At 41.5% G+C, this 26106-nt stretch overlaps 1 protein-coding gene and 2 long non-coding RNA genes across 6 annotated transcripts in view; 2 read left to right on the top strand and 1 right to left on the bottom strand.

Moving 5' to 3' along the window:
- The first annotated feature begins 10107 nt into the window (after window positions 1–10107).
- Window positions 10108–13240, top strand: LOC311518004. Its single transcript, XR_014710854.1, has 2 exons — window positions 10108–10214; window positions 11209–13240. It is a non-coding gene; the product is annotated as an uncharacterized lncRNA (long non-coding RNA).
- On the bottom strand, window positions 10210–18057 carry LOC311518003. The gene is made up of 3 exons (XR_014710853.1): window positions 17919–18057; window positions 16971–17139; window positions 10210–10406 (listed from the first exon to the last, which is right to left on the bottom strand). It is a non-coding gene; the product is annotated as an uncharacterized lncRNA (long non-coding RNA).
- Window positions 18058–19675: 1618 nt separating this feature from the next.
- The window catches only part of MEIS1 (Meis homeobox 1), a 125257-nt gene continuing 118826 nt past the window's right edge, over window positions 19676–26106 (top strand). For 2 of the 4 annotated variants that reach the window (XM_084623384.1, XM_084623387.1), the window contains exons 1-5: window positions 19681–20428; window positions 22090–22316; window positions 24031–24172; window positions 24596–24646; window positions 25407–25457. In XM_084623384.1, coding sequence (XP_084479510.1) covers window positions 20417–20428; window positions 22090–22316; window positions 24031–24172; window positions 24596–24646; window positions 25407–25457 — 483 coding nt within the window. In that variant the 5' untranslated portion in view covers window positions 19681–20416. Of the gene's footprint in view, window positions 20429–22089; window positions 22317–23759; window positions 23891–24030; window positions 24173–24595; window positions 24647–25406; window positions 25458–26106 lie in introns of those variants that run through there. The other 2 variants (XM_084623385.1, XM_084623386.1) reach the window with 2 other exon arrangements.

Raw genomic sequence — 26106 nt, 5'->3', positions numbered from 1 at the left:
GCCCCAGTAAGAACATCTGCACTACTATTTTTAGCCCCCTAATGCAAGCCCAAGTCAGCTGACCCAGGCTCTGAGAGTCCCTGCTGTGGGGGTTGGGGGAAGGGAGGTGTTGCAGAGTAGATGTGCCCTAGACTGCTTGGGAAGAACTGAAGCCAATTCTGCCTTGCACCTTGTGCAGTCATTTAGATGGCTGTAAAGTGGATGTAAAATGCTAACAAATCAGTATGGAAGCCCTTTGCACCCACTTTGCACAGATCTAAATAACTCCACAGGGTGCAAGGCAGTGGAGTCAGGCCTGGCGAGTGTCTTCGCTAGAAGTCGGAATTTGTCTGAAACAGTATTCCTGAGGAAGAAATGCTGGTGGATGTTGGCGCTGATAGACCTTAATTCAGCCTGCCTATGCAAGGACTGCAGGAATGTGCTGAAATGGTTAAATTAAATAATGGTGGACCGACAGAAGCATTAATCTCCCTCCCACCCCTCTGAAAAAGATGGCAAGAGCAATTAAGTGCACTTTAATTAGGGACAATGATTATTATTACTTGCAGTGGCTTTTTGCCCCAAACCATAAAACCCTTTGCACCAGTAGCTGCAACGCATCCAAGAAAGGAATCATTATCAAGAAATCTATATTTTTTCATATCCACAGCTGATGAAGATTTTGCATCAGAAACCAAGAGAAAAGAAGAAGATGATTAAGGCTATCTAAAATTTTAAAAAAATGCTTAACTGCTATAAATTTATAGGGGTGAAAAATCGCATCTGGGCTGATGACCTGTATGCCAAGCTTCAATCCAATGCAGTTTAACATAGGAGAGATATTAAAAGCTGAAGAACCGTTTATATATTTGGAAATGTCAACAGACTCTGGCAGGCTGGGGTGCTAGCAGGCTGTCATTAAGAGGTCAGTAAGATATAATAAAACATCCAAGAAGGAAGAAGCCTAGTAGTGTTATATAGACATTTGCTCAGGTTTGCAGGACAGCCAAGTACTCCATATCTTATGTTACTTTAGATGTTTATAAATTATTTCCTACATTTTATCACACGCTCATATTCATTTTTAATGCTTAAATATACATTAAGAGTAATATTCAATAAAGAATTATACCTAATTCCATCAGGAGCAAAGCTGAGTAAATGATACATGCAAATCTGAGCAGGGATTGGCATCATTAATCCACAGGCTGTCTCTCCTCAGAGGACTTGCCAGTCACAGATCTGTCTGAGCTCGCCATTTGGATTCAAGCCTAAAGGCCTTGGAAAAAAAAACCCTCTCTCTGTCAAGGGTCCTCAACTCTCTAAACTCACCACCCCCACACCCAAAGGAAGGAAAAGAGCCTGCTGCTTGCACATAAAAGCGAAATCTTTCTGCTACCTCCTGTGCAAGCCAAGGGGAGTGGGTGGAAGAAAATGCATTTTAATGATGATCATTTGAAGAAGAATACATTTCACCGACATAGCACCTTGTGTCAGAGCAATTGACAAAACATCCACTAAAGCCTCACAACAGCCCCAAAAGGTAATGATTATTCTCGTTTTGAGACGAGGAAACGGAGGTACAGAGAAGTTGTGACTTGCCCCTGGTCACACAGCAATTCACTGGCAGAGCAGGAACTGAATCCGGAGCTCCTGACTCACAGTCACATCCCCCAGCTGTTTGACACAAGTCACTCCCAATTTGGTAGCCTTTAACTGAGATCTTGATGAGTAGAGATGTTCATAAGTGATGGAGCTCTGATGGCATAGCATTGCTTCAGGTCTTTGATTTATACATTACCAGAGTTCAAAGGCCAAAACCTATTCCAAAGGAAGCCATGGGCAAAGCGCCCCTTAACTTCAATGGCAGAAGGATCAGGCTCCAATGGATTACAAGTCAGAGACCATGTATGATGATAAACTCTTGCAGCCAAGCACATGTACAAAATGCAGTGTAGTTTAGAGGTATTTCCTCACTCTGACTTCAAAGCTTTACAAGCCCCAAGTCTTTAAATTAATTTTTTTTTCTCTTGCATCAAGTCTCTCTTTTCAAAGCACAATGAAGACATTTTATTACAATGTACTATATGTATTTCAGTGGGGGCAGCTACAGTATTTCTTCTCTATCATCACTAGTAAAAGGATTTATTTTTAGTAAAATGTAATACTTTTGATATGTAATGTGCCAAAAAAGAACTATATAATTAAAAGTGGGATTAGACAGAAAGAAGAGATGTAAGGCAGATAATTAGTGAACTGTTTTAATTAGAATGTGCCTTTAAATCCCATAATAACTTCTATTATGAAAGGGACATCTTTTGGTTAACTAATATTTCCTTTAATTAGATATTTTTCCTCTTCCATTTGCTATGGAAAGTTTGAGTTGAGTGATTTCACCTTAAAATCACAATGTTGCAAAACTGACTGCGGGTCTGAGCATTTTCTACTCCAAATCACCTTTGTTTAGGAATAAAATCCAGGTTCATTTTTTAAATTTACAGAGAAGCTGTTACCACTAAGTTTATCAAGACCCTTTTCTCCCACCCTTTGTTCCAATTAACCCTGACAGTGAAGTTAAGAAAGATTTTCACTGTTGTAATAATAGCATTTAGATGAGATTTTATTCATTTGAAATGCATGCAAACCAAACTGATGCAGAAATCCTATCTATGAAATAAAAATACACTGCAAGATGATTGAAAGGATGTAGAGCTGTAGCAGGGGACTGTTCTGACAGCTGTTGTAGATAAACAGAAACCAGCAAGCCTCTCTAAAATGATAGCCTTACTGCCATTTCTCTGCTCTCTCAGCCTCTCCAGTGGGGACTAGACAGGGACAGACACTGGTCCTGATCCTTCTCTCATTTACAGTGATGTAAACTAGCAACAACTCCACTGAAATCAATCGTGGTACATTGGTATAAAACGTGTGAGAGGGAAAGGATAATCAGGTCCATTAACTTCACCTGAGCAGCAGTGATATGGTGGAGAGCTCTGAAATCTGAGCCTTGGAGTTAGGGCAACGTTTCAGTGTTTTGCAAGCACTGGGTCTAACATAACTGCTGTTAGAAAACATTAGCAAGAAGAGGGGTCAATGCATTTTGGGAAAGGGGCTTGCAGTAATACCAGCAAGAGAGCGGCAGCCATATAAACAGAATCAAGGGAGAGAGGGCAGTTTATGAAAATAGGAGCCGCTCTGTTTTTAATCCTGAAATCTTAGAGGTTGAGAAAGATGGGAGGAAACTGGAAGATCTTAGCTGGAATATAACACCCAGGGGCGGCTTTGTGATATTTCAAAGAGTAAGAGAGAAAGGCAGGGGGGGGAACTCACTAGATGAAGCACAAATTTTATTTCATATAGCTGCTGTTTTTTTGTGGATCCCCTTCTGAGGAGCCTAGCTCTCCCCAGTCATTGTATAGGGGGTCTAGGTACCTAGCCCAGGCTTTGGGAATCCAAGTGATTTTCTAGGTACCTAAAAATTAATGGTGGCGCTCTCAGTTTCTTTGTTAAACTAGCCCCCAGTCTTCAGGTACCTCAGCCTGTAAAACAGCACTTCCCTACCTCACAGGGGTATTGTGAGGATAAGTGCATTACAATTTGTGAGATACCACAGTGCTGTGGGCTGTATAAGTATTTAAAATAAATAACCCAATAGCATTTTTAATCTCTAATGTGTGACTCTCTGAAAAAAATAAAAATTTGTGGTGAACAAACAAAACAGATGCTGCTGTAGTATAACTAGGTATTTTAACCATTTGTGTCAGCGGAACTAAATTACAGGCTCAACAGAAAAGGATAAAGCAAAAAAAAAGAAAATATTTAAACAAATGTAAGCTAGTCCCTCCTGGGGGTAAGAAGCTGAAAGCAATTGAGGAAGGATCCTTGGTAAAAGGCCAGAAAACGAAGGCCTATGAATGCAACTGGAAAACAACAGAAAAATGTGTAGCTCCCATCCATATGAATTGGAGAGGACGGGGGGGAAAAAAAGAAACTAACTGCTGGCTAACTGTGATAAAAAGCCAAAAGGTGTCAAAAGTCAAAATAACTGACCATAGAAAAGAGAAACAATAACAATCTAGTGATCACACAATCAGATAACAAATATAAAGGACGTTCATGAGGACAGCTAGCAGGCCAGGAACAAGGAGCCTCCAGACCGGTTAATGCAGATGTAGCTTTAATGTGTGAGTGAGTGTGCATGTGTGATGTATATGTGAGTGAGCGTGTGTGATGCATGTGTGTATGTGGGATACTGGACCTTCAAACTTTTTTTAAAAATGATGGAACATTATGTACTTAGTACATAAGCTACACCATTTTCTAATCTCTCTCATTTTGTTTTTTCTAAAACAGAAATTCTTCAAACCTGTCAAAGACAGGACTTGTCCTCATTGAAGACAAGTTTAAGACAAGCTTGAAGTTTACACAAAATATACATTTGTGACTGATCCAAACACCTCCTCAAATAAAATTGTGAAAAAGCCCCCCTCATTCCATCCCTTACTCAAAAGAGAATTTGATCAAACTTATTCCTGTATAGCTGTAAGCGCCTAAAATGTTAAAGGTCAAGGTGTTGCGGGGGGGAGTACATTTGGGGTTCAAACTTCTCGGGTTTATCTTTAGCAATTTTTATTGACCTTATGAAAGCAATTTCTCAAATATAAATATAGTATAGTATCCCAATACTGTCATATAGACAAATTCTCTCCAATCCAAAGACTGTCCACTTTGGAGTTTAACACAGCCATCTGAACCAGTTTTCCACAGGATTTAAAACAAGTTCAAACTAAATTAGTTTAAACACAATTACTGAACCTGATTGTCAGAGCACCAACAACTCCTATGGACTTCAGCTGGAATTTTTGGAGCTTAAAACCTCTGGAGCAGCTTGGCTAGTCTGGCTGGCACAGTTTCTACATATGGGTCTTGTCTAAAAAGAAACGTGCAAACACAATGTGGACACTCCTTTTGTGTGTGTGTGTGTAAACCAGATTTATTTAAGTGTAGCTTAAATTGATTACAATATTTTGGCACCATTCATGCTGGCCAACCCAACCACATGTAAACTGGTTGAAATTTAATTGCTTTAAAACCATGTTTAAAACTAATTGAGGCAACATGATTCCCAGCCCAGTGTAGAGAGATGCTAAATGTGAGTATCTTATCAACATAGAGGAAGAGTCACCAAGTACCTCCAACATGATGCAGAGGAACTTCAAAGTAAAATTAGTAGGCAACAGATCCAAGGGAAAATATGAGTGAGGAAGACTTTCTAAACAAAATCTAAATTAAGAAAAGAGACAGGCAGGTAAGAAGTGCTTTAGAACAAGGGTTCCCAAACTGTGGGCCGCGGCCCACAGTCCCAGATGGTCCGCTGACGCAACTGCATTCTCCAGACAAGCTTTTAGTAAATCTTTAACTCCACGTGACTCGTGTGATGTAAGTAAAAGCTATATAAATATAATGTCCTGAGCTGCATATGTTGGACAGAGTATAGAAGAAACTTCATTTTATTTATTTATTAAAAAGCAAGTGCAATATATCAAGATTAATTCTCGCAAGTACAACAGTGCGTTTCACTGCAAGGTAACCTAGCAACATACACACAGTCAGCCATTTACAACTGTAAAAAACAGCAAGCAGTATTTCAGTCTGACATGGATGGATTTATTTTTCGAAAACGAGAAGGGTGCACTGGTGGAGAAGATAATGAAAGTCCTGGCCCATCTACAGCTACATGAAATGAGGAGCCAAAAAAATAAAGTGGTAAGAAAATATGATGACACATACTTGAAGTTTGGATTCTCCTTTACCAGATCAGATGAGTACCCGTTGCCTCAATGTGTGATAATATAACTGTTTGTTTTATATTATTAGTGACAATATTTCATTCTTTTCTAACTAGTAGAGAGTAGGTTTGGGTCTTTAGTTACACAGCACAGAAATTCAGATTGTTACACTAAAATAATGGAAAACACAACGTAGTGTTCAAAGCTGGACAACTATTTTGTTTCAAAATGAACGAACAACGCAATGTGTTTTTTAACAATTTTGTTAACATTGTTGTGTCACTTATTGTTCAGTTTTACGTATTGTGTTTTCCCTGTTTGAATGCCACATTTTGCTCTCAACATTATTTTAAAGTGTAGTTTTATTAAAATTGTCTGGTTTCAAAGATCTTGAAGCATTTCTTTGAGTGCATATTGCTAGGGTTTTCCATCATTACAGTTGTTTACATTAAAAGGAAAAGGAAACATGTACATTGTTTGTTTATAGTTTATATGTATATAATAATTTTTCCTCAAGAAGTGTTAATAGTGGGCCACAGTGCCTATTGCAGCTGCACAGATGGGCCTCAGGGAAAAAACTTTGGGAACCCCTGCCTTAGAAAACAAACTGTAGAAAGGACAGAGGGAAAGGAATAAAAGAGCAGCAATTAACAACGTTTAAAAAAAGATTTCTCTGTAAACTGTAAATAAATATAAAGTACACTAAATAAGAAAAGCTGCTTTAAGAATTAGAGGCTGTTATTCAGTACGTCACGTCCACATGCCATAGCATGTCCACTGTGAATAAAATGTGAAGCAACTCGAATGTCAGTTAAATCCACTGAGCAAAGACAATAGGGGATAGGTATGTAGATAGAGACCAAACAGGGCTATCCTATGCAGGAGGTTAACACCCAGAGTGGGATGGAGATGGAAAAGTAAGTTGTCATCTAGGTAGACTCGAACCTCGGGAAAGAGGTGGACCATTTAGTCTCAATAGCTGCATTAGATATGCCATCGTCAACCAAAAAGAGAAGGATGAGACTTAGGAGAGCCAAAGAGAGATCTGTAGCCCCTACAGTCAAGAGGCAAGTACTGAAAGGGACCCACCAGAAAGAAATAGGCAAGTAATCTGCACTGCTGACTCCTCAGTTAGGAGCCTGGCCCAAGACACCTTTGGGCAGATAAAGAACACAAGATGGTAATCTGCTTCCCAACCCAAGTACCTGGGCAAAGGAGGCCACAACAAGGCTATCCTGTTGACTGTTAGGGAATTTCCACTGACTATAGCCCCAATATGATCAAAGCCCCAGTGACGTGCAAGTACTTAGACATATACTTGGCTTAATGCACATGAGAAGCCCCTTTGCTTTCATTAGGATTCAGGGTATTTCTATCCAGCAACTAGATGCCCGTGGTTGGCAAGTGCCAGCCAACTCAGGCACGTGGGACTCAGGTTGCAGGGCTGTTTCATTGCTGTGTAGATTGCTGTGCAGGGCTGTTTTTCATTTCATTGCTGTGCAGGGCTGTTTCATTGCTGGGCTCGGGCTGGAGCCCGGGCTCTAGGAGCCTGTGGGATGGGAGGGTCCCAGAGCTCAAGCTCCAGCCCGAGCCTGGAAGTCTACCTGGCAATGAAACAGCCCCACAGCCAGGAGTGCTGGAATGGGGGGGCCTGGATGCCTTGCCCCCATCACTTTTAAACATGGGAAGGCTATGGCCTCCCACTTTTTACCAACCGTAAGGGTCAGCGATGGGGGAGAGGAGCAAGCATCAGGGCGGAGTCTTGGGGGGGAAAGGCGGCATGAGGGCAGGGCCTCAGGGAACTGGGGGAGTGGGGAGGGCTCAGAGGGAAGAGACATTGCACGGCGTGGGGCCACGGTTCAGGCACCCCCCCCCACACACACACTTTTCGGGAGCTTCTGACACTTCTGCCCACAGCCCAAGCCCAAGTCAGCTGGCACAGGCCAGCTGCAGGTTTTCCTTTGCTGTGTAGACATATCCTGACTTAAATTTCAGCATCTGTGTAAGTCGTTGCAGAACTGTGGCTGTGATGAGCATAATAGAAACTCTTAAAAATAATGTGACATAGCAACTGAAAAGCCTAATTCAGCTGCATAGCAAAGCAGCATCTAATGGAACAGTGCCTCTCTATTTGACTGTGGTGTAATTGCCCCTGGAATATTTCATTTAGTTCTGGTACAGTTACATTTGTAATACAGAGAGACCCTGTCAAGGTTCCTTCCCCACTCTGAACGCTAGGGTACAGATGCGGGGACCTGCATGAAAACAGCTTAGGCTAAAACTTCCCCAAGGTACAAACTATTTTACCCTTTGCCCTTGGACTTTCGCTGCCACCACCAAATGTCTAACCGGTATTATTATTATTATTAGGAAAGAGCCTGTTTGGAAACATCTTTCCCCCAAAAATCCTCCCTTACCTTTACGCCCCCTTTCCTGGGGAAGGCTTGATAAAAATCCTCACCAATTTGCATAAGTGACCACAGACCCAAACCCTTGGATCTTAAGAACAATGGAAAAGCATTCCATTTCTTAAAAGAAGAATTTTAATAGAAGAAAAAGTAAAAAGAATCACCTCTGTAAAATCAGGATGGTAAATACCTTAGAGGGTAATTAAATTCAAAACATAGAGAATCCCTCTAGGCAAAACCTGAAGTTACAAAAAGACACAAAAACAGGAATATCCATTCCATTCAGCACAGTTTATTTTCTCAGCCATTTAAAGAAATCATAAATCTAACACATATCTAGCTAGATTACTTACTAAGTTCTAAGACTCCATTTCTGTTCTGTCCCCGACAAAAGCATCACACAGACAGACAGAGAGGCTTTGTTTTTCCTTCCCCCCAGCTTTTGAAAGTATCTTGTCTCCTCATTGGTCATTTTGGTCAGGTGCCAGCGAGGTTATCCTAGCTTCTTAACCCTTTACAGGTGAAAGGGTTTTTCCTCTGCCCACAGGAGGGATTTTAAAGGTTTTTACCCTTCCCTTTATATTTATGACAGACCCTAAAACACATTTTCATTAAAAACTGATTAACACAGGTTGACCCCATTGATGATAGCTGGGCAGTTATAGTTCAGGCCCATCTGTAGCTATAAGATTAGGCCACCATTGAATTTGACAGACATTGTCAAACTTGGTAGTTTTCTAACAGAAACAGGGCCAAAAATAATTAGGAAGCTGGAGGAGGAAACCTAATTTGGTCCTAAAAACCAGCCAAAGTGGGGACTGGAAACCATCTATAAATATTGGAAGGGTGTGAGGAGGTGTATGCCTAGGGTGGTAAAAGGGAGAGTAGTTAGAAGTAAAGTCTTCCTGACAGTCTGGCCCAGATTTGTAAAGGTATTTAGGCGTAAGAGCCTAAATATCATGTTCAAAAGGTATTTAGGTACTTAGGAGTCTAAATGCCATTGTAGATGGCATTTAGACTCCTAAGCACCTAAATCCCTTTTGAACATGATATTTAGGCTTCTCACTCAGTTTGATGTTGTGGTGCTGAGCACAGCAGTGCCTAAATAGCTTTTAATAATCTGAGTCTAAAACAGATTGGGGAATAATCTCCCTCAGGAAGTGATGAAAACCTCATCAGCAGAATATTTAATAAATGACTGGACAAAGCACTAGTAAATGCTGGGGAACAATCCTGCATTAGCAGGGAGTTGAGCTGGTTGCTCTACTAGGTATTTCTATGATTCCAAGTAGATCTGTCCACTTCCAGATTTTGGGAAGTTTGAATACAGCTCTGATCTGAGATCTATGCTTCCTGGCTTGGCTTCGTTTCTAAGTCTATGGTTAGAAACAGATAGTGAATGTTTTCTGTAAAATGCAATTATAATACTTTTTGAATGAAGCCAGCATAACCAGAGTTAAATATTATAGGTAAACTGAATAGTCTACAATAGAGTAAACTGAAAGCGAACACACTTCCGAGGTGTTTCTTTGTAGAATCTTCCCATTCTGTTACCCTTTCTCACTCGCTGAATGACAGGGCTTTTTGTGATTTTTAAATGAAACAATCATCACTGTTATCTTGTGGTGTTCTCTTAATCACAAACTAAATCAGGCCTTTGAAATCTCTTGCTGTAAGCCTCTGTGCTTGGTGCTAACAGTTGATTCCTACACATGGATCTGGCCCCTTGAACTATAACAAGGACAATGTGGTTTAATAGCCAGAGTTAAAACTGCAAACCTTGCCTGCCCGGATGGCTTAGTGGCTATGGAGGAGGCAACATTGCTTCCATGCGGGAGGCCCAGGGCTTGGGAGCCGGCTCCTGGGGCTGGGGGCCCCTCAGAGGGAACACTACTCTGCTCAGAGGAAAGTGCAGCTTTCACCGCCTGCCCCCCTCCCTCTCGCAGCTGCTGCCTTGGGGAACTGGCCTTGCAGCCTTGGTGCAGGAGGCCGCCTTTCCTTCCAAGCCACAAGGGTGACTGCAGCTGCCTGTGCTCAAGTAAGTGGGGAGGAATGAAAGGGGGTGGGGTTCTGTACAATTAGTCCGCCCCATAGGGAAAAATGCTGCTGAAATCCTTGTGTCCCCAGGCTAGGACTGGCCCTGTGTTCTGGGACGATGAGGCGCGCATGGTGTACACTCTGCTCTCTTGCAGGGAAGGATGAGGGAGAAACCTCAGCTTGGACAACTCTCCTGCAAAGAAAAGAAAATAATTAACAAGCAGGCTTTTAACTGATCTTTAGAATAGCATACGCTTTTTTTTAGCAGCCACAATTTCTTGAAAAATTCTCCTAAGGGGACTCAGATGTAGATAGGCACACACACATACACCCTGATACATAGGCATACGCACGCTCACAAGTACACAGACTGAGACACACACAGGTACAGAAGTTGGCCAAATCAAGGCTATTACCTCGGCTACTTTGTCTCTCTCATTTCCTGGGACCAACAGAGCTACATCCACACTGCCAACACGCCTCCAGAAACATACACACTGTCACCCTCAGGACACACCCCCTCAGACACTGGCTCTCACATACACACAATTCCAGGATTGGGTTGAAAGGAGCTACTCAGAGATCAGTCATTTGTGCACCACCCATAATGCAGCGCACTGGGGGAAAAGCGAGTGAAAAAAAAAATTTTTTTTTTTTGCAGCCCTTTTCCTTCCAGGAGGATAGTTTGCAGATGGGAATGATAGAGGTTGAAATAGCTTCGCAGCGCCATTTAATAAAGTCAGTAGGCAAGGATGCAAACGTCTGTGATCATGTACCCACAGATGCTGGAGAAAGCGACACACTGGACTGAAATTGCGCCTTCTCGTCAAGGCGCGGGGCGGGCTGGGGAGACATGGGTGAGCGCTTCCTCCGGGCGGGTGCTCCTGGCGCAGACCCCTGGCAGGGTTGCCTGGAGCCCCGCTCCTTTGGTAGCGCGTCTCCTCTTGCACACGCGGACACATGCCCTTTCTCCCTCCCCTGGCTCTGCTCTCCAGGTGGCGACCAATTCCCAGCCCGCCCGCCGCGGGGTGAGACGTGTCCCCGGCGCTGGCTACACGTGACGCTCGCCGCTGGCTTCAGCCCCGGTGCCGCTGCCTGACTCGCCTTCACTTTTCACCTCGGGGCTGCGTGCCGGGGCGGCAGACAGCACGGGCGGCCGGTACCTGCCGGAGGGACTCGCGCTCTTTCGCCCGTTTTCCACGCGGCCCTAGTCCCATGAGCACACCTGACACAACAGCGCCGGCGACGCGGGGCCTCGGGCTGCGGCCGCTGAGAGCGGGCTGCGGGCTGGTTCTCATGGCGAGGAGGAGGAGGCAGCCGGGGCAGAGGCGGGCCAGGGGCCCACACGTGCCTGGCCCCGAGCTCTAGGTGCCGCTCGGACACGCTGGGCCGGGGAAGCGGTCGCAAAGCGGGGCCGTTTCGCGCCGGGCGGACGGTGTCAGGAGCGTCTCTGTTGGCTTGTTGTGCGAACGGGAACAAAGCCCAGCGAGTGACCAGTGAGAGGGCATAGAAACACACTGCCCGCCCCCGCGGCGTCCCGCCGGCCCCGCCGCCAGCCTGCGGGCTCTGGAGCAATCCGGAGTCACGATGGAAGTTCTCCTCCTTTGGCGGCTGGAGTGACCCCGCGTGCTGCCTGCAAGCGATCAGGAGTAAGGGCGGAGTAAAGCTGTCTGGGGTAGCTCTTCATAAAACCTGGAGGGGGGAAGGGGGTTGTATCCACCCAGCAGCGATAGTTCTCACTCATACCCCCCCCCCCACACACACATCACAGGACAGAGAGGACCCGAGCTGGGGTGTGCTATGGAAAGCGAGGGTCTGTGTAACACACAAACACGCTCACACACATCGGCCGTTGAAGGCAAGAGCCCCGTTAGCCTGCTCAGCGGCGTCAGGCCTCTGAGCTAGGGAGAGGGGAGCCCGAAAGAGACACCCCTCTCCCTCCTCCAATTCACCCTGCTGGAGAGAGACAAACCGGGAAGCTCGAACCAGAAGAGGATGGTTTAAAAACAAACAAACAGCCAAGGGCGGAGCGGGAAGGCTTCTCCTTGGGGCAGCAGGGTTTGCCTGCGTTTAGCCAGGCGTCAGACGGTGCAGCGCCGCAGCGAAACCTAGCAGGAGAGAGGGGTGGGGGAGATTTGCCTCTGAATTGGTCACCAGGAAAGCCATCCTGCGTGAAGTTCGAGCTGCTCTGTAATGTTGGTCCATGTCCGGAGTCATTCGTTTTAGATGGGCACAATAGCTAGCGTCTGTATGTACTTATTTGGTACGTTGTAACCCCCTTAAGGTCGCATTTATCCAAACCAACCACTGTAGAAAGTGATCTCTCAGATCATTCTTCTAGGTCCCCGCAGGTAAAGCTAGTTGTTTGGAGTAGTTTGGGGTTGTTGGTGTTTAGTTTTAAACAAGACCAAGTATTCACAAAACATTGCTTGATTCGTACAATATGTTCATACATAGCTGAACATCTTAACGATTTTTTTTGTTATTTATGCTTGAGTTTACCTATATGTATGATTTGCAGAATCCCTATGCACTAATGAAAACTAAACATGCAACATCCAAAAAGCCTACATTTCATATTTCTTCCTAAAGTTTAACGGCTCGCAATTCCTGATTTAGTTATTTAATTGCATTTTTCATCAGTATTATAGGTAATCTGAAATATGTCTGTACTGTATTCGCTAGACAAGCTGAATACCATGAGTTAATATGAAAGAAATTATATGTTAAATTGGTCTCTAAGCAAACACAGCATTTTAGGGTCTAACAAAATACACTGATTTTACTATAGTACAACTGAGATTATGAAATACCAGTTTTCCATGGCTGGTGGCTTCAAAATTGTGTTTATTTGTTAATGGATAATTTGAATGAGGCTTGTAGTAGTTCACAAATACTTTCATATTGATGTACAAGGATGGACATACTGTGCTAAGCGTTCAATATGCGCACAGGGTAATTGCATTTGTATTTTGTCTAGTGTAAAAAAAACTTGCATCGCTAATAAAGTTCAAATCTGTATGAAAAGCTTTTCTTTGAGTGACAGCACTATGTGAGCAGACGAATTCAGAATAACAACTTTTCACAGTGATAGTGGGAAACGATTACCTTCCACTTCTGCAAGTGACTGCAAAGCAAGATACCTATAGTTCTTGGTCTAATGCAAGTGGTTAAAGGTTTCCTTACAGTTCTGTTTAGCATATTTTAAGGTCTCTACAGTGTGTGTGTGTGTGTATATATACAAACACACACATATACATGCATAAATAAAAATAGCTTATTTAACCAGATTTATGGTCATAATGTTCTAAAACTCACTTTGACTCCGAATTTTTATCTAAACGTACACTATTTTATTAAATGCAATAAGGATTTTAATTTCAATAAATCTTTGTACTAAGCATTTCCAAATCCATCTGCAAAAGTCTGAGTAGCTTTTGCAACATCTCCTTTGCTTGACTTTTTAAAACAGCTTCCTATATAGGCTAAAGAACAGAGAACCAAAAGTGTATACTGCAAGTTTAAGAGGAAATTATCCAACTTCTGCTGCATGTATCTCAGAGCATCCGACAGGGAGTCCCGCAGCACTTTTACAGGCAGCTGATTACGAAATGAAAGCAGTAACGCGCATGGTTTTTATCCCTTGCAATCACATAAGAAATAATGCACTACTCACCTAAACGTCCATATCTCCCTCCCCCCACAAACAATTTTAATTATTTTTAAATGTAATTTGCTCTCCGTTGGTACTAATCTGTGGCGCTCAGTGTTGCTTAGAAGTGAAAGAATTTCTTTTACATTGGGATAAGCTACAGCACTTTAATTCATAATAATTCTAAAACTGAAGGATTTACCAATATTTATCCTCATTTTTTCTATCACTCACCTTTATCTAAATGTTTAAGACCGTCTCACACATATAAACTCAAACCGTCTTTCTGGGGTCACCCTTAATGCAATTGATTGAGTGTAGTTCATGAAACAATAAAATCTTCAGCCGTTAAACCTGGAGTATAAAAGTTTTTTATATAGAAATATGTAACTTAATCTATAGATCTCGCATTCGGGTCCACTTTTCTTTCCTTCATCTTCAATTTTGACGCCACGCCCCTCCAAACAGGCACACCATCCTCTCCGAAAATGTACTTTTATCCAAAAGAAAGTTTAAGTAAATTATGGCTGTAGTTTTTTCATTGTCCAGTAGACGGCACAAAAGCTCAAGTCTTCAAATGCAAAACAATCGACCAGATTATTTTTAATTAAGCAACCAGAGTTTTTTTTACCCAGCGATTTTTGTATTAAGCGAAAAGTATAGCAACATAAACGACAAAGCAACGAGTCTTTGAAATTGAGTTATAGTAAAAAAAAGTTAGGCAGCTAAACAAAATACTACTACTAATAACTCAAATAAGAAATAACTGATCATCCAAAACATAATTGTGGACTTCTTACAGGTTGCAATTTAAAATACACCAGATTGATTTGTAGCTACTTAACATTAACTATCGTTTGATCCTGTGCAAATATAATATTGTGAAGTGGATCTTTTTACTTTTCACAAATGCAAATTTTGTGACTTCAGTCTTTCATTCTATCACGTTGAATTGTCATGTGAATGTTAAAATACTAACGTACGGTATAGCATAGGCTAAAACAGATCAGACCTTACTCCTAATGCTCTTTGGAATCCGTCACTACAGACGAGTTTTATAAAAAAGGCATGCTTACCTCTAGATCTGAGGGCGACTTTTCCGAGATCTAAAACCCTTTGTAATTGGACACATTTTTGGTTCTGAAAGGTTCCCACGTTGCTGTCACTCTACATTCACTACTTATGCAGAAGTTTAAGTGACAAAAGCCAAGGCTAGTAACTCATTTCTCAGTTAATTTATTAAAAATTTACAACAGTGTTTAGAAAGTTTTACGTCAACCGTAAATTTTATTATGAATATTTTATTAAGCCCGCCATTTAATTAATAAAAGACCTCTATAATTTCTGAAAGTGTCAGAACTGGTAATTATGTTAAATAGTGTAGTGCCCCCCTCCTTCATTTTACTCCTCCCCTCAAGTTCCATGCTACTCTAAAGAGCTGAAATAGAAAAGTCTAATGAAATCAGTTCTTTCCTTCGCAAAGTGCATTTCTACCATTATTCATTCAGACTGTTTACTGAATACAGTGACTTGACTATTTTGTCTCTGACTGTTGGATAGCACAAGCTGACCTCTGGTTGACTCCTAACTGGACCAGGCGTTCTTTGTTTTCTGAAGCAGAATCCAGTAAACAAACCTCCATGAACCACAGTTTTACTTGCACATGGGCACTTGATTCACATCTTCACTTAATCCCCTCCAGTTAACCTCCTTTTATTATCACCTTTTCAGATTTTGCCCTTTAATAGATCTTTAAATAGTTCTTCACCTTTCTCACAGCCATTCATTAGGCTTTGACTTTTTGGTATCTTGACTCATATCACTTGAAACTCTTATCTGCCACATTCCTTTATTATCTCTCTACTGCATTTAAAATCTGTTTTCTTCGGGGATTTTGACCTTATTTGAATTTTTAAATGTAAATATTAATGGAGAAGGAGTATGTATTGTTGTTGATTTTTTCCCAACTGCAAGCCCCTTCCCGTCAAACTATAAAAAGTCATCAGAAAACTAGTACTCATTTTAATGCTAGTAGGTAAAATTAATTATGTACTTAAGCTAGGAAATGCAGACTGATTTAAAGTCTTATTTATTATATGATAAGCAAATATATACAAATTCCACTTAATGGAGGACTTTCTTCATCATTTTGCTCTAAATCATCATCTGAACTTTGAGACCTCTCCTTCTACCTCATGTGAAAGGCCTTCGCTTATACAAGTTCAAATTGCAAATTCTGAGGTGAAGAATAAGTAAAATGATTATCGCCGTGGCATCACAGAAGTAGTGAAGACAAGGCTCCAAAGCAAAACACGTCTTCTTAAATGCTAAATCTGTTAAACACAGTTACAAGGAAAAAGCGAAAGTCAGATCTACATCCAGGACGCAATTCTGCCTGTTTTCTGTCTAATTGCACATTTCGCTGTAAAATTCGAGGGACGCCCACAGCTTCTTTTCCATAGTACAATGGCAAGTGTAAATGGGTTCCCGCAACAAATAGCAATCAGACCCCTAGTTTTGGCAAAAAATAGCTACATTTCCTAAAAAGGCAGTAGTTGGGAATGTGTGCGTCGCTGTAGTCACAGAACACATAAATGTCGTTGGTAGTTTACTAAGATAGTGTGGAACTGTCCGTTTACTTTTCCCTTTTAATAGATGATTAATTGCTGCCTGGTTAGTCTTTTTATGGCCAGTAGATTGCAACTCGAGACGTCCTCAGTGCAATTTCTCGCAGCAAGCCCCAACAGTAATAACTGTTTGCTAATTGTAAAATCCTTATCCAGAATGAGGTTTGGGCAAACAATTTGTACTACTGTAATTACATTGTAAAAGTGTTCTAGCCCCGATTGTTCTGAATTATTCTCATAAAGGCCTGGTAGTGACGCTGGATTTAAGATTTAAAGCTTTTTTATTTTTAAGAGGCATTGCATTTCTGGAATTTAAACTGTATCCTCCTTTGGAAGGAACCTGTAAGACAGGGAATCGCTTCTGAATTCAGTCTCTGAGTTAAATAAATATAGAAATCAAACATAGGTCTGTTAAGAGCACAACAAATACTTCCCAATACTGAGAAGAGGAAGGGTTAGGGTATTAAAATAGTCTTACCTGAAAAGTCTTTATATTCATCGCTGGCATAGAAGGTTTGTCCTACAGCAAAGGGGGGGAAATCGAAACTGGTTTTCTTGAGGTTTGAAATGTCACGGCAAGAGATGGACTAAAGAGTATCTGCACGCTTCAAATTGTTCTGATCTGTCTCCTCCATGGTCCCTCAAAGCTGTTAAAAAGCAGCTTTACCCAAGTGCATTTCACAGTAATTTCTATTTTGTAGATTTTACTCGGATAACCCGCCCCATGCAGCTCATTTAAGGATCGTTGAGCCCTATGTGTGAATATTTTAATGTTTGATTTGGCACTTTTTTCCCACCCTACTGAACTGATCTGATCGATGACAGATCTTTCCTTTCTGAGACAAATTTGAAACACCTAGCCGGCGGATCATTTGAATAATCACACAGGTAGAATATGAAACAACTGCATTGTCCTGCAGAGAAAAGAAACGGTTTAGGGAATACTAGAGCTCTCTCAATAGCAATCCCTATAAAAATATTGTTTTATTTTGCGTCGTCGCTGCAATTACAGCTTCAGAAAAGTTCTTGGTTTTGGTTTGTTTTTTAAAGTGAGTTTAAATCTGTTTTGCCCCCTAAAATATACTTTAAGAGAAGATTTAGATCGCAGGCAGGGATTATGTTGATGCTGGGAATTCCGCCTGTTAACATTACATTTCAGACTTTGGCCTGGCAGAAATCGTATGTGATTTATCTCTGTTTAAGACTTACTGCCTGAGCATCCCAAAAGCAAACATAAAATTGCCATAATAATAAATCATAAGCATAGAGTTCTTTTTTTAATCGAGAAATTGAAAGAAATCAGACTATTTCCTGGTAAACACTAACGAGAAGACCACTTCTTAGTGATCGTTCTTACTATTTCAGGTTCTGCTGTTAAGTCAAAAGTTGCAGCTGGAATGCCGCAGGAAAAAGTGATCGTCCTTACCCCAAACAATCAAAAGTACGGTCATTACATGACGTGTATGGACCACTGCATGCAAGGAACACTGCTGAAGATGCCTCGGGTTCACAAACGTGTGTGTTGTAAACAGTAAACGCTGGCACTGAATGCTTTGCTGTGTCAGTATAAGCTGTCAGCCTGCTGAGTTCACATATCAAGCTCCGTAACATCGTGTTGACATAAATATGTCGTACCTTAACTTTTTTAAAGTACTTTTCTTTGCCTCTCTCTCTCTCTCTCTCTCTCTCCCTGTATATATATAGAGAGAGAGAGAGTGAAGGGTGTCATTTATTCCCCTTGCAGGGCATGTTTATGTCTGCCCCTAGGCAGCAGTTTGTACTATGGCTAAGCAGAACAAGTGAGCAATCTTTCTGCTTTGGAGAACTTAGCCTCTCTGTTCCGAGGGAGAGTTTTTTGGCACTCCCCGCAGATCGAAGCTCCCTGCTGATCGATTATTTGATAATTGATTTTCCCCTCCACCAATGCACGGCTGGCTTTCGAAGACAAGCTCCTGATTGGCCTGCGGCTCCTCCACTGCTGCCTACTGAGATTTGGGTGAGCTCATTTTCCAACATACCGCAGGGGGAGTTTTCTGAGAGGCTTGGGGGAGGGGGAAGAGAGAGAGCGAGAGCGAGAGAGAGAGAGAGAGAGAGAGAGAGGGAAAAAAAAAAACCGTCTCACGGATCTCTGCTCTGAAAGATGTTGCATATTTGAATCAACTACTGTCTGTGTGGAACATCTGCTCAGAGTTACATGGGCACCGAATAAATTCTAGCAAATGAGCCCGGCTCATCCGAAGTGCGTTTTGGTGCTTTCGTTCTAAACCTCAACTTCGCTCTAATAGATGTACTTTCGTTGCGGGGAGTTAGCTGGGGGAGGGGGGGGGGGAAGACTGCTTGCTCTGGATACAAAAAAGGATGAAAGTCCTCCGGTGTGGGGGAGGGAGGGGAGGAAAGAGATTGCTGATCCTTTAGAGCGCTGCCGTATAGCGAGGGTGTAAATACAAAGTAACCATTGCTATTAGACAAAGGAAATGGCCATTACACTCCGAGACGGCTAGGCAGAAGTGGCGTGGATTGCTGCGTATGACACGAGCTGAGCGCGCGAGAGAACATATAACAGACAGCTCTCCTGCCTTCTGTCTTCCTGCCCTTGATCTTGCCAATCACTTCGGTAATAGTATTCGCAATAAAAACAAGCCAGTGTCCAGAAGCAGACGCTCTGGGTCATCTCCTAGTTTTGCTCTCACACTTAGAAACGCTGGAATACTGGATGTGCTTGCAGGGCTCTGGGAAGAAGGATGGATGTTGTCTCTTTAACCATTGCTCCTCTCTTCTTCACATAACTCATGTGAGCGAGCTCAGATCTTTGGCAAAGGCTGCAAACAATTACCCAAAGCATTCGGTGTGAAAAGGGGACAGAAACAAATCCTGCCCCCTACAAAACAAACAAACAAACAACAACAAAAAACCACCCAACCCTGCGATACCCCATAATTTGGCCGGCAGCAATGAACTCTGCTTACAGGGAGCTCTTAAAATAGCTAAGAGCCCAGCCACACACCAGAATTACAATCTATTTTAGTAACTGTAACCCTGTGTGTGTGTGTGTGTGTTGTTAATTGAACGCTTCTGTGGCTCGCACAGCCTCTTTGCTTGCATCTCACCCAACCCACCCCTGCGCTAGGAGCCGAGTTGATGCAGCCCAGTGCATTGTGTAAGACGCGACCTGTTATGGCCACCACTACTTCCGGGTTCCAGCATTCTGGTCCAAATCCACCTCTCCGTCTGTGCAACACACACTTTACACACGCACGGGGGACTTGCAGCAGGCAGCATCGATCGTGGCTCCTTTAAGACAAACTCAGACAGACATTTTTAACCCTCTTCCTCTAGCCTCTCCCGCTGCAAAGGGGGAAAGGGAGCGCGCGAGCGAGATCTGATTAGGAATTAGGACTGATTCAAGAACAAGCCAGCGCTTAGACCTCCATGCATTTGAATATTAACATTTGAGGTGTCCAGAGCAGTGGAAGTACACACAGCGGATCATCATCATTCATTCACCACCTTGACAACCTCGCCTTTGATTGACAGCTGGAGTGGCAAAAAGCCATGAGACTTGGTAGTTGGGTTTGAGGGGCACTTTTTTTTTTAAACCAAAAAAAAAAAAAAACTGATTGGGGAAAGGATATTTGCTTTCTCCCCGCTGCTGTCTTGGAAACGAAAGGGGGAGAGTGAGAGAGAGAAAGAAAGAGAAGGAGGGCGAGTCTTTCTCTCTCTCTTTTTTTTTAATGCTGAATTATTGTGTCGTTTCTTTGAGATCCAGTAAGCTGAAGATTTTCCTCGATTGCTCACATTGCTGGCGACTCTAAGGGATTTTTGCATTTTTGGGGGTTTGGGGGAGAGTTCGCGTTTGTTTCTTTTCACACTGGCCTTAAAGAGGATATATTAGAAGTTGAAGTAGGAAGGGAGCAAGCCAGGCCGATGGCGCAAAGGGTACGTATTAAAAAAATGTAATTTAAATGTGAAATAATGTTGAAACGTGGCTGACAGAGACGCTGCGAAAAAGTTTTTTCCCACCTCTTCTTTGACTCAAACCTATATATATATATTGTCAATTTCTTGATTCTATCAATTCCTATCACAGACACCTCACGGAAGAGGCAAACTTTCTATAAAATAATGATATACAGGCATGTAACTGAAAATACAAGTGTTTGTATTTATCAGTATTACAGCTATACTGCTAAGAATACAATGTCGTTTTAAAGTCACCAGCGTTTAAAATATTTAACTAAGGTGTCTTTGAACATTTTAATTTAGCATTTAACATTAGTGATGACATACATCTTCACTTTTCAAAGATAACTTATTAAACTTTAAGTAAACATAACTTTTTGCCATCACAAATGTGCAGTGCTGTAGTCAGACCTTCATTTAAAAATAGTTGCATATTTAAATTTGAATTAGGCAGAAGTAATATGCACATATATTTATCATTACAATTTATTACTATTTTTTACTATTATTCTTTTTTCTAGACTTATTAGATACATTGAGATGCGATGAAAATATTGTGAGGGACAATTATCATGTAATGAATAGAGTTTTTAAAAGAAAAACGACATAAAATTTTAAGTTTGCTTGCAATAATTTGTGTCCTGTCCCTCAAAGTACAGTTTGTAAAAGAAAGTTGCTGTACTGACAAACTTGCCTTTACTCTTTCAGTTCAAGCAATTGTCAGAGTTTTTTAAAACAATTTATTCACACTTTTGCTTTTAATAGATGAAAAGTGGCCGTTTCCTCTTATCCTTAAGTGCCACTTTAACTTTCGGTTTTTAATGTTTAACAAAGAATATACTTAAAATTCAAAACTTTCAGTAGCACATGCACACATCTGCAGCAAATCGACAATAAAGTAGATTGTACATAATAGCTGTAAACCAAAAATCGACTCTTTTGTTATTAAACTTTGGACAACATCAGATCATTGATACTTGTGTACTTTCCTTCTTAACAGTCGGAAGGTTTAAAACAGGGTATCTTAAAATTAACTAACTGCTTTAACTCACGTTTTTCCTCCACATGGGAATTCCCAATTTTCAGATTGTGCTGCAATAGTTAGAAAAAGTGTATCAGCTTTGGTCTTGCATCTAAACTGGTGCTTTACATTTTTGTTAAAGAGAGTTTAATTTATCATTTAAACGTTAGGAATGCTCTACACTGGGACAATTCACACACACACAGACACACATAGAAATACCTTAAACCAGGAGCCTGTGTTAATCCCCGTGTTAATAATAGGTGTCCTCATTTTAACTTTTGCTGTGGAGACATATTGAAGCAGGAAACTTTTCAGCAACGTGTTTATTTTGAGCGTCACTCCAAAGCAACCTAAGCTGCTTTTACCTACTTCCCTCCACAAGGATGCTTTTCAAGGATCCAGAATTAATCCGTTTTGAGGGCCTGTTGGGGAAATGTATTTTTACAGATCTTCACCCTCTCCCCTCCTTTTTTTTTCTTTTTTTTTTTCTGGGTCCTGTTTATTTGAAATCCATAGATTTAGCACTTCCCAGTTCCATGTGCTGGACCTTCCCCCATTCTAACCTCCGGTTACGACTGGCCTTCTGACCTTTTTTTCTTTGTCTGTCATGCAGTACGACGATTTACCCCATTACGGTGGGATGGATGGAGTAGGGATCCCCACCACCATGTATGGGGATCCTCATGCCGCCAGATCCATGCAGCCTGTTCACCATCTGAATCACGGTCCTCCGCTGCATTCTCATCAATACCCGCACACTGCTCACACCAACGCCATGCCTCCCAGTATGGGCTCCTCTGTCAATGACGCTTTAAAGAGAGATAAAGATGCCATTTATGGGTAGGTAAAGCTGGCATCGGGTTTGTTAGTTAAGAGATGATTATGCCCTTATTTCCCTCGCTGACGAAGGCAGAAGTAAAAGCCATTGACTCAGATCGTAGGTAAATTCTTGTGAGCCAGGCTTCCATTATAATTGCATGCAAATTTTAGGGAGGATTTGAAGTTTTCTTTGCTTCACATTATGCTCGGCATATGATTCTCCAGTAAAGAAGATTTACTTTCCATGGGGCTTGAAACGGATAAACGTTATCCATAGGTAGTATTCAGTTCAAATATTATAACTTGCCTAATTTGTGTGTGTGTGTGTGTGTGTGTACGGAAAGCTACTTCGTTGCATAAACCTAGGCTCCTATGTGGTTTTGATCACAGCTTTTAAATATAAAAGACTGCTCAACTGTGAGCTTAAGGGAAATTAGTCATTAGTGTTGTGATCAAAAGGAAAGATTTCCGTGGTGTAACCTGTTTGGAGAGGTAAATATTTTGGAAGAGTTTAGAAGAAAGAATACCTTGAACGGTTTCATTCTGAATAAAACTTTTTAGCTTTGTTAATATATAATGCTGTATTAAGTAGAAAACTTCGGGGTTGTTTCTTCGAGCTGTGCTCTGTTTTCTAGCAGCATTTGAGGCATCTCAATGCGGTCACTTATAAAATAGTTTCTAGGCCATTGCATTTGGAACTGATGTGTTTCGTTGCTCCGTGGATAGCTTTAAAAACAGTTCGCGCATATTAAGTTGAAGTGAACTTTAAGATCCTTTCCCCCCATCTCGCAGAGAACAGCTAGCTTTGAAGCAAAACCATCCCATCATGCAGTTTCTTTATCTCATTATCACAAAGCTGTAGGATTTGTTTAAACTCCATTCAGGATTCTCTGGAATAGTTATGAAATCCCAGAAATTGAACTCATTTTGTAATCAAATCAAATCAAATATTAAATTTTCAGTTTAGCTTTTATAGCTAGTAAATGACTTTAAACGTCTCCTTAAGAGTTACTCAAGCTAGCAAAAATCAAAGCACTTGGCTTACACATTTCTAAGGTCTGTATCATTGTGCAATATTATATAGCAAAAAGAGGGGTGAGCAGCGCCTATATTGAGTAACTTGCGGAGGGGGTGTATGTGTGTGTGTGTGGGGGGGGAGATGATGACCCAAATAAAACCGTGCTCTGCTAACTGAAGTGAATGTAAATGGATCGCTGGATCGCTCGTGCTACCCGAATTGGGGCAACTCACTGGCAGTTTGGCTGGTCTTCGAAGTTAACAGCTCTCATTTTGAACATTATCATTACCGATGCCAAGGGGGATTTGCACGTTCCACACCCGAGTCCAAAAAGCTGGGGTTTGCTTGGGTTGATTTTTTTTTAACCCAGAAAGTCCGCAATTTGAAGGGGAGTTAAAAATAATAAAAATTAAAAAAAAAAAAAAAGGAAAGGAAAGTTAATTCAAAATGGCTGCTGGAACCGCTTTGGTTTTATTCATAGCAAATGTTAACAATTTTTCTGGCCAGATATGCTGAAGCGATCATCAGATACAGCCCATGGCTCAGGGCCTTCGACTTCAGGTCTCTCGGTTGAAGGGTAGGTGAGCTATGATTGCGGGAGGGGGTGCAGCTGGGGTGGTGGTAGTGGGCTTGCTAAAAGATCACCTTGGATGTTTCTCCCCCACTTATTCTGGGACTAACCATTGTCTTGTTTGTGACTATTGTATTTTCTTTCAGACACCCCCTGTTCCCTCTCTTAGCACTGATTTTTGAGAAATGTGAATTAGCTACATGCACTCCCCGGGAGCCCGGGGTAGCGGGAGGCGATGTTTGCTCCTCAGAGTCTTTCAATGAAGACATAGCAGTGTTCGCCAAACAGGTCAGCAAAACCGTGCTGGGGGGGGGGGGACCTCTCACATAACAAGAAAACAAGTCTCCGTTAAAAAAAAATTCATAGCCCCCCCCCTTCTATACTGCCAGAAATAAATCAATACAGTCTCAATTGTACCATCTCAATAAATAAATAAAGAAGATATTTTTTTAAACTTTGCTTACAGGGATGTGCAGCTCACACAAGACGGAGCGTAGCTAGATAGATGTAACTAATAATGTCTGTGGGTATTTTCAGTGCATTTGATTCATTTGTTTAAGTGTTTATATGATGTACTTAATGTAACAGTCAGAGCTTTGAAGGAAAGGTTACATAATGGACCCAACAGTGTAATGAAGCAAGAAATAATAACGTCTGCTTTTTCTGTTTCCATATTTCAAGTCTTTTTTTCCTCCCCTTTCTTATATTTAGATCCGAGCAGAAAAACCCCTCTTTTCCTCTAATCCTGAACTGGATAACTTGGTAAGAGTTAATAGCGCTCCCCTTTTATTTCTCTGCCCTCTGGAGAGAGATGGTGCTAGGCTTTGACAAGGATTTGGGGCTCTACATGGAAATTTTGTCGCGTGGATCTTTTTAATTACAAGTAATCCAGGGCGGTAATTCCGTGTTAAGTAAAATCACGTAACGAAGTACATAAAGAAAGCCCCATCCAAATGAGAGTTTGGGGTCTTTATGGCAGACTTGCCCTGCCCAAGCAGTGCATGGATTGATCTAGGAATGTATCAGTGTATTTGAGGTCTCCACATACCCCCCCCCCGCACCTTTAAAATAGCTTTATGGGAAATGTAAACAGTGACTATGGATAGAGATGAATAGTTTAACTAACCGACCTAAAATGAAGTCGTTTTTTTTAAAGGCTAAACAAATACTTTGCCTCTGCATTAGGAATATTTTCTCCTCCTTTGCAAAGCGAGGGTCCAACGACGTCGCAATAGATTGCACTTTTTGAAGGAAATGTTTACGATCCGTATAATTTAGCTACTTCATTGCAATAGGATTTTTTGTTAACTCTAGCTCGCTTCTTGTTAAACAGCATACAAAGCCACTGCTATTAAGTTTTAGTGTTATTGCCATAAATCAAAACAACTTTTTTATTTACTACTACTACTAAAAAAAACAAAACAAAACAAAACTGAAGTTATAGACGACAGAAGGGGCAGCTGTGGGGATATACCGCAACTCAGGAATGAGATAGATGCTCCTGTTGTTTGTGTCTTTGCAGATGATTCAAGCCATACAAGTATTAAGGTTTCATCTACTGGAATTAGAGAAGGTAATTTTTTTTCTCCCTTCCTCCTACGTTTCAGTATTGCTGAAGTTCAAGCTTCTGGTAAATTTGCATAAATGTCTTTCTGTCTGGTAATTAGTGTCAAGACCAATCTTAGCGTCCATTTCTCTTCGCAGTTTAATTACAATTTCAGCCTCTGAAACCGGGCTCACAAACGACTTGGCCTTGTGTTCATGTTAATACCTTGCTGGCTTTGTATCCATAGTTGCAGTTCTGTGTGTTGCAGATGATTTTCTGAATGTTGTTTGTTTGTTTGTTTCAGCCACGCCTCGGAGATTGTTTTTGGTGAAGGTGCTTTGTTTAGTTTCAGTTAGTTTGGTCGAGATTTTTTTAAGAGCCATCTGCAGGTCACAGTCAGGGCACAGATTGTCCTGTAACGTTTTGCAGAGACAAAGCCGAATTGATAGTTGTGGCAGTTCCTTGATTCTGTGAATGCTGTACGCCTCTAAGCTAAGAGAGAACAGAGAGTATGCAGGCTTAATTCTGTTCCCCTCCCTATTCTGGAAATCTCAGCAATAATAATAATAATTGATAATAATAACAATATGAAGGCAATGTAATTCAAACCAACATTCAGTTGAACGCACGTTCAGGTTTCCAGTGGATTTTTATATGTAATTGATAGCTGGCCTAC

Source organism: Lepidochelys olivacea (genome assembly GCF_965140295.1).
Source record: "Lepidochelys olivacea isolate rLepOli2 genome assembly, chromosome: 3".
In the NCBI taxonomy this organism is placed as follows: domain Eukaryota; kingdom Metazoa; phylum Chordata; order Testudines; family Cheloniidae; genus Lepidochelys; species Lepidochelys olivacea.
The sequence above is the reverse complement of the archived record's forward strand: the minus strand, read 5'-3'. Positions and strand labels throughout refer to the sequence as shown.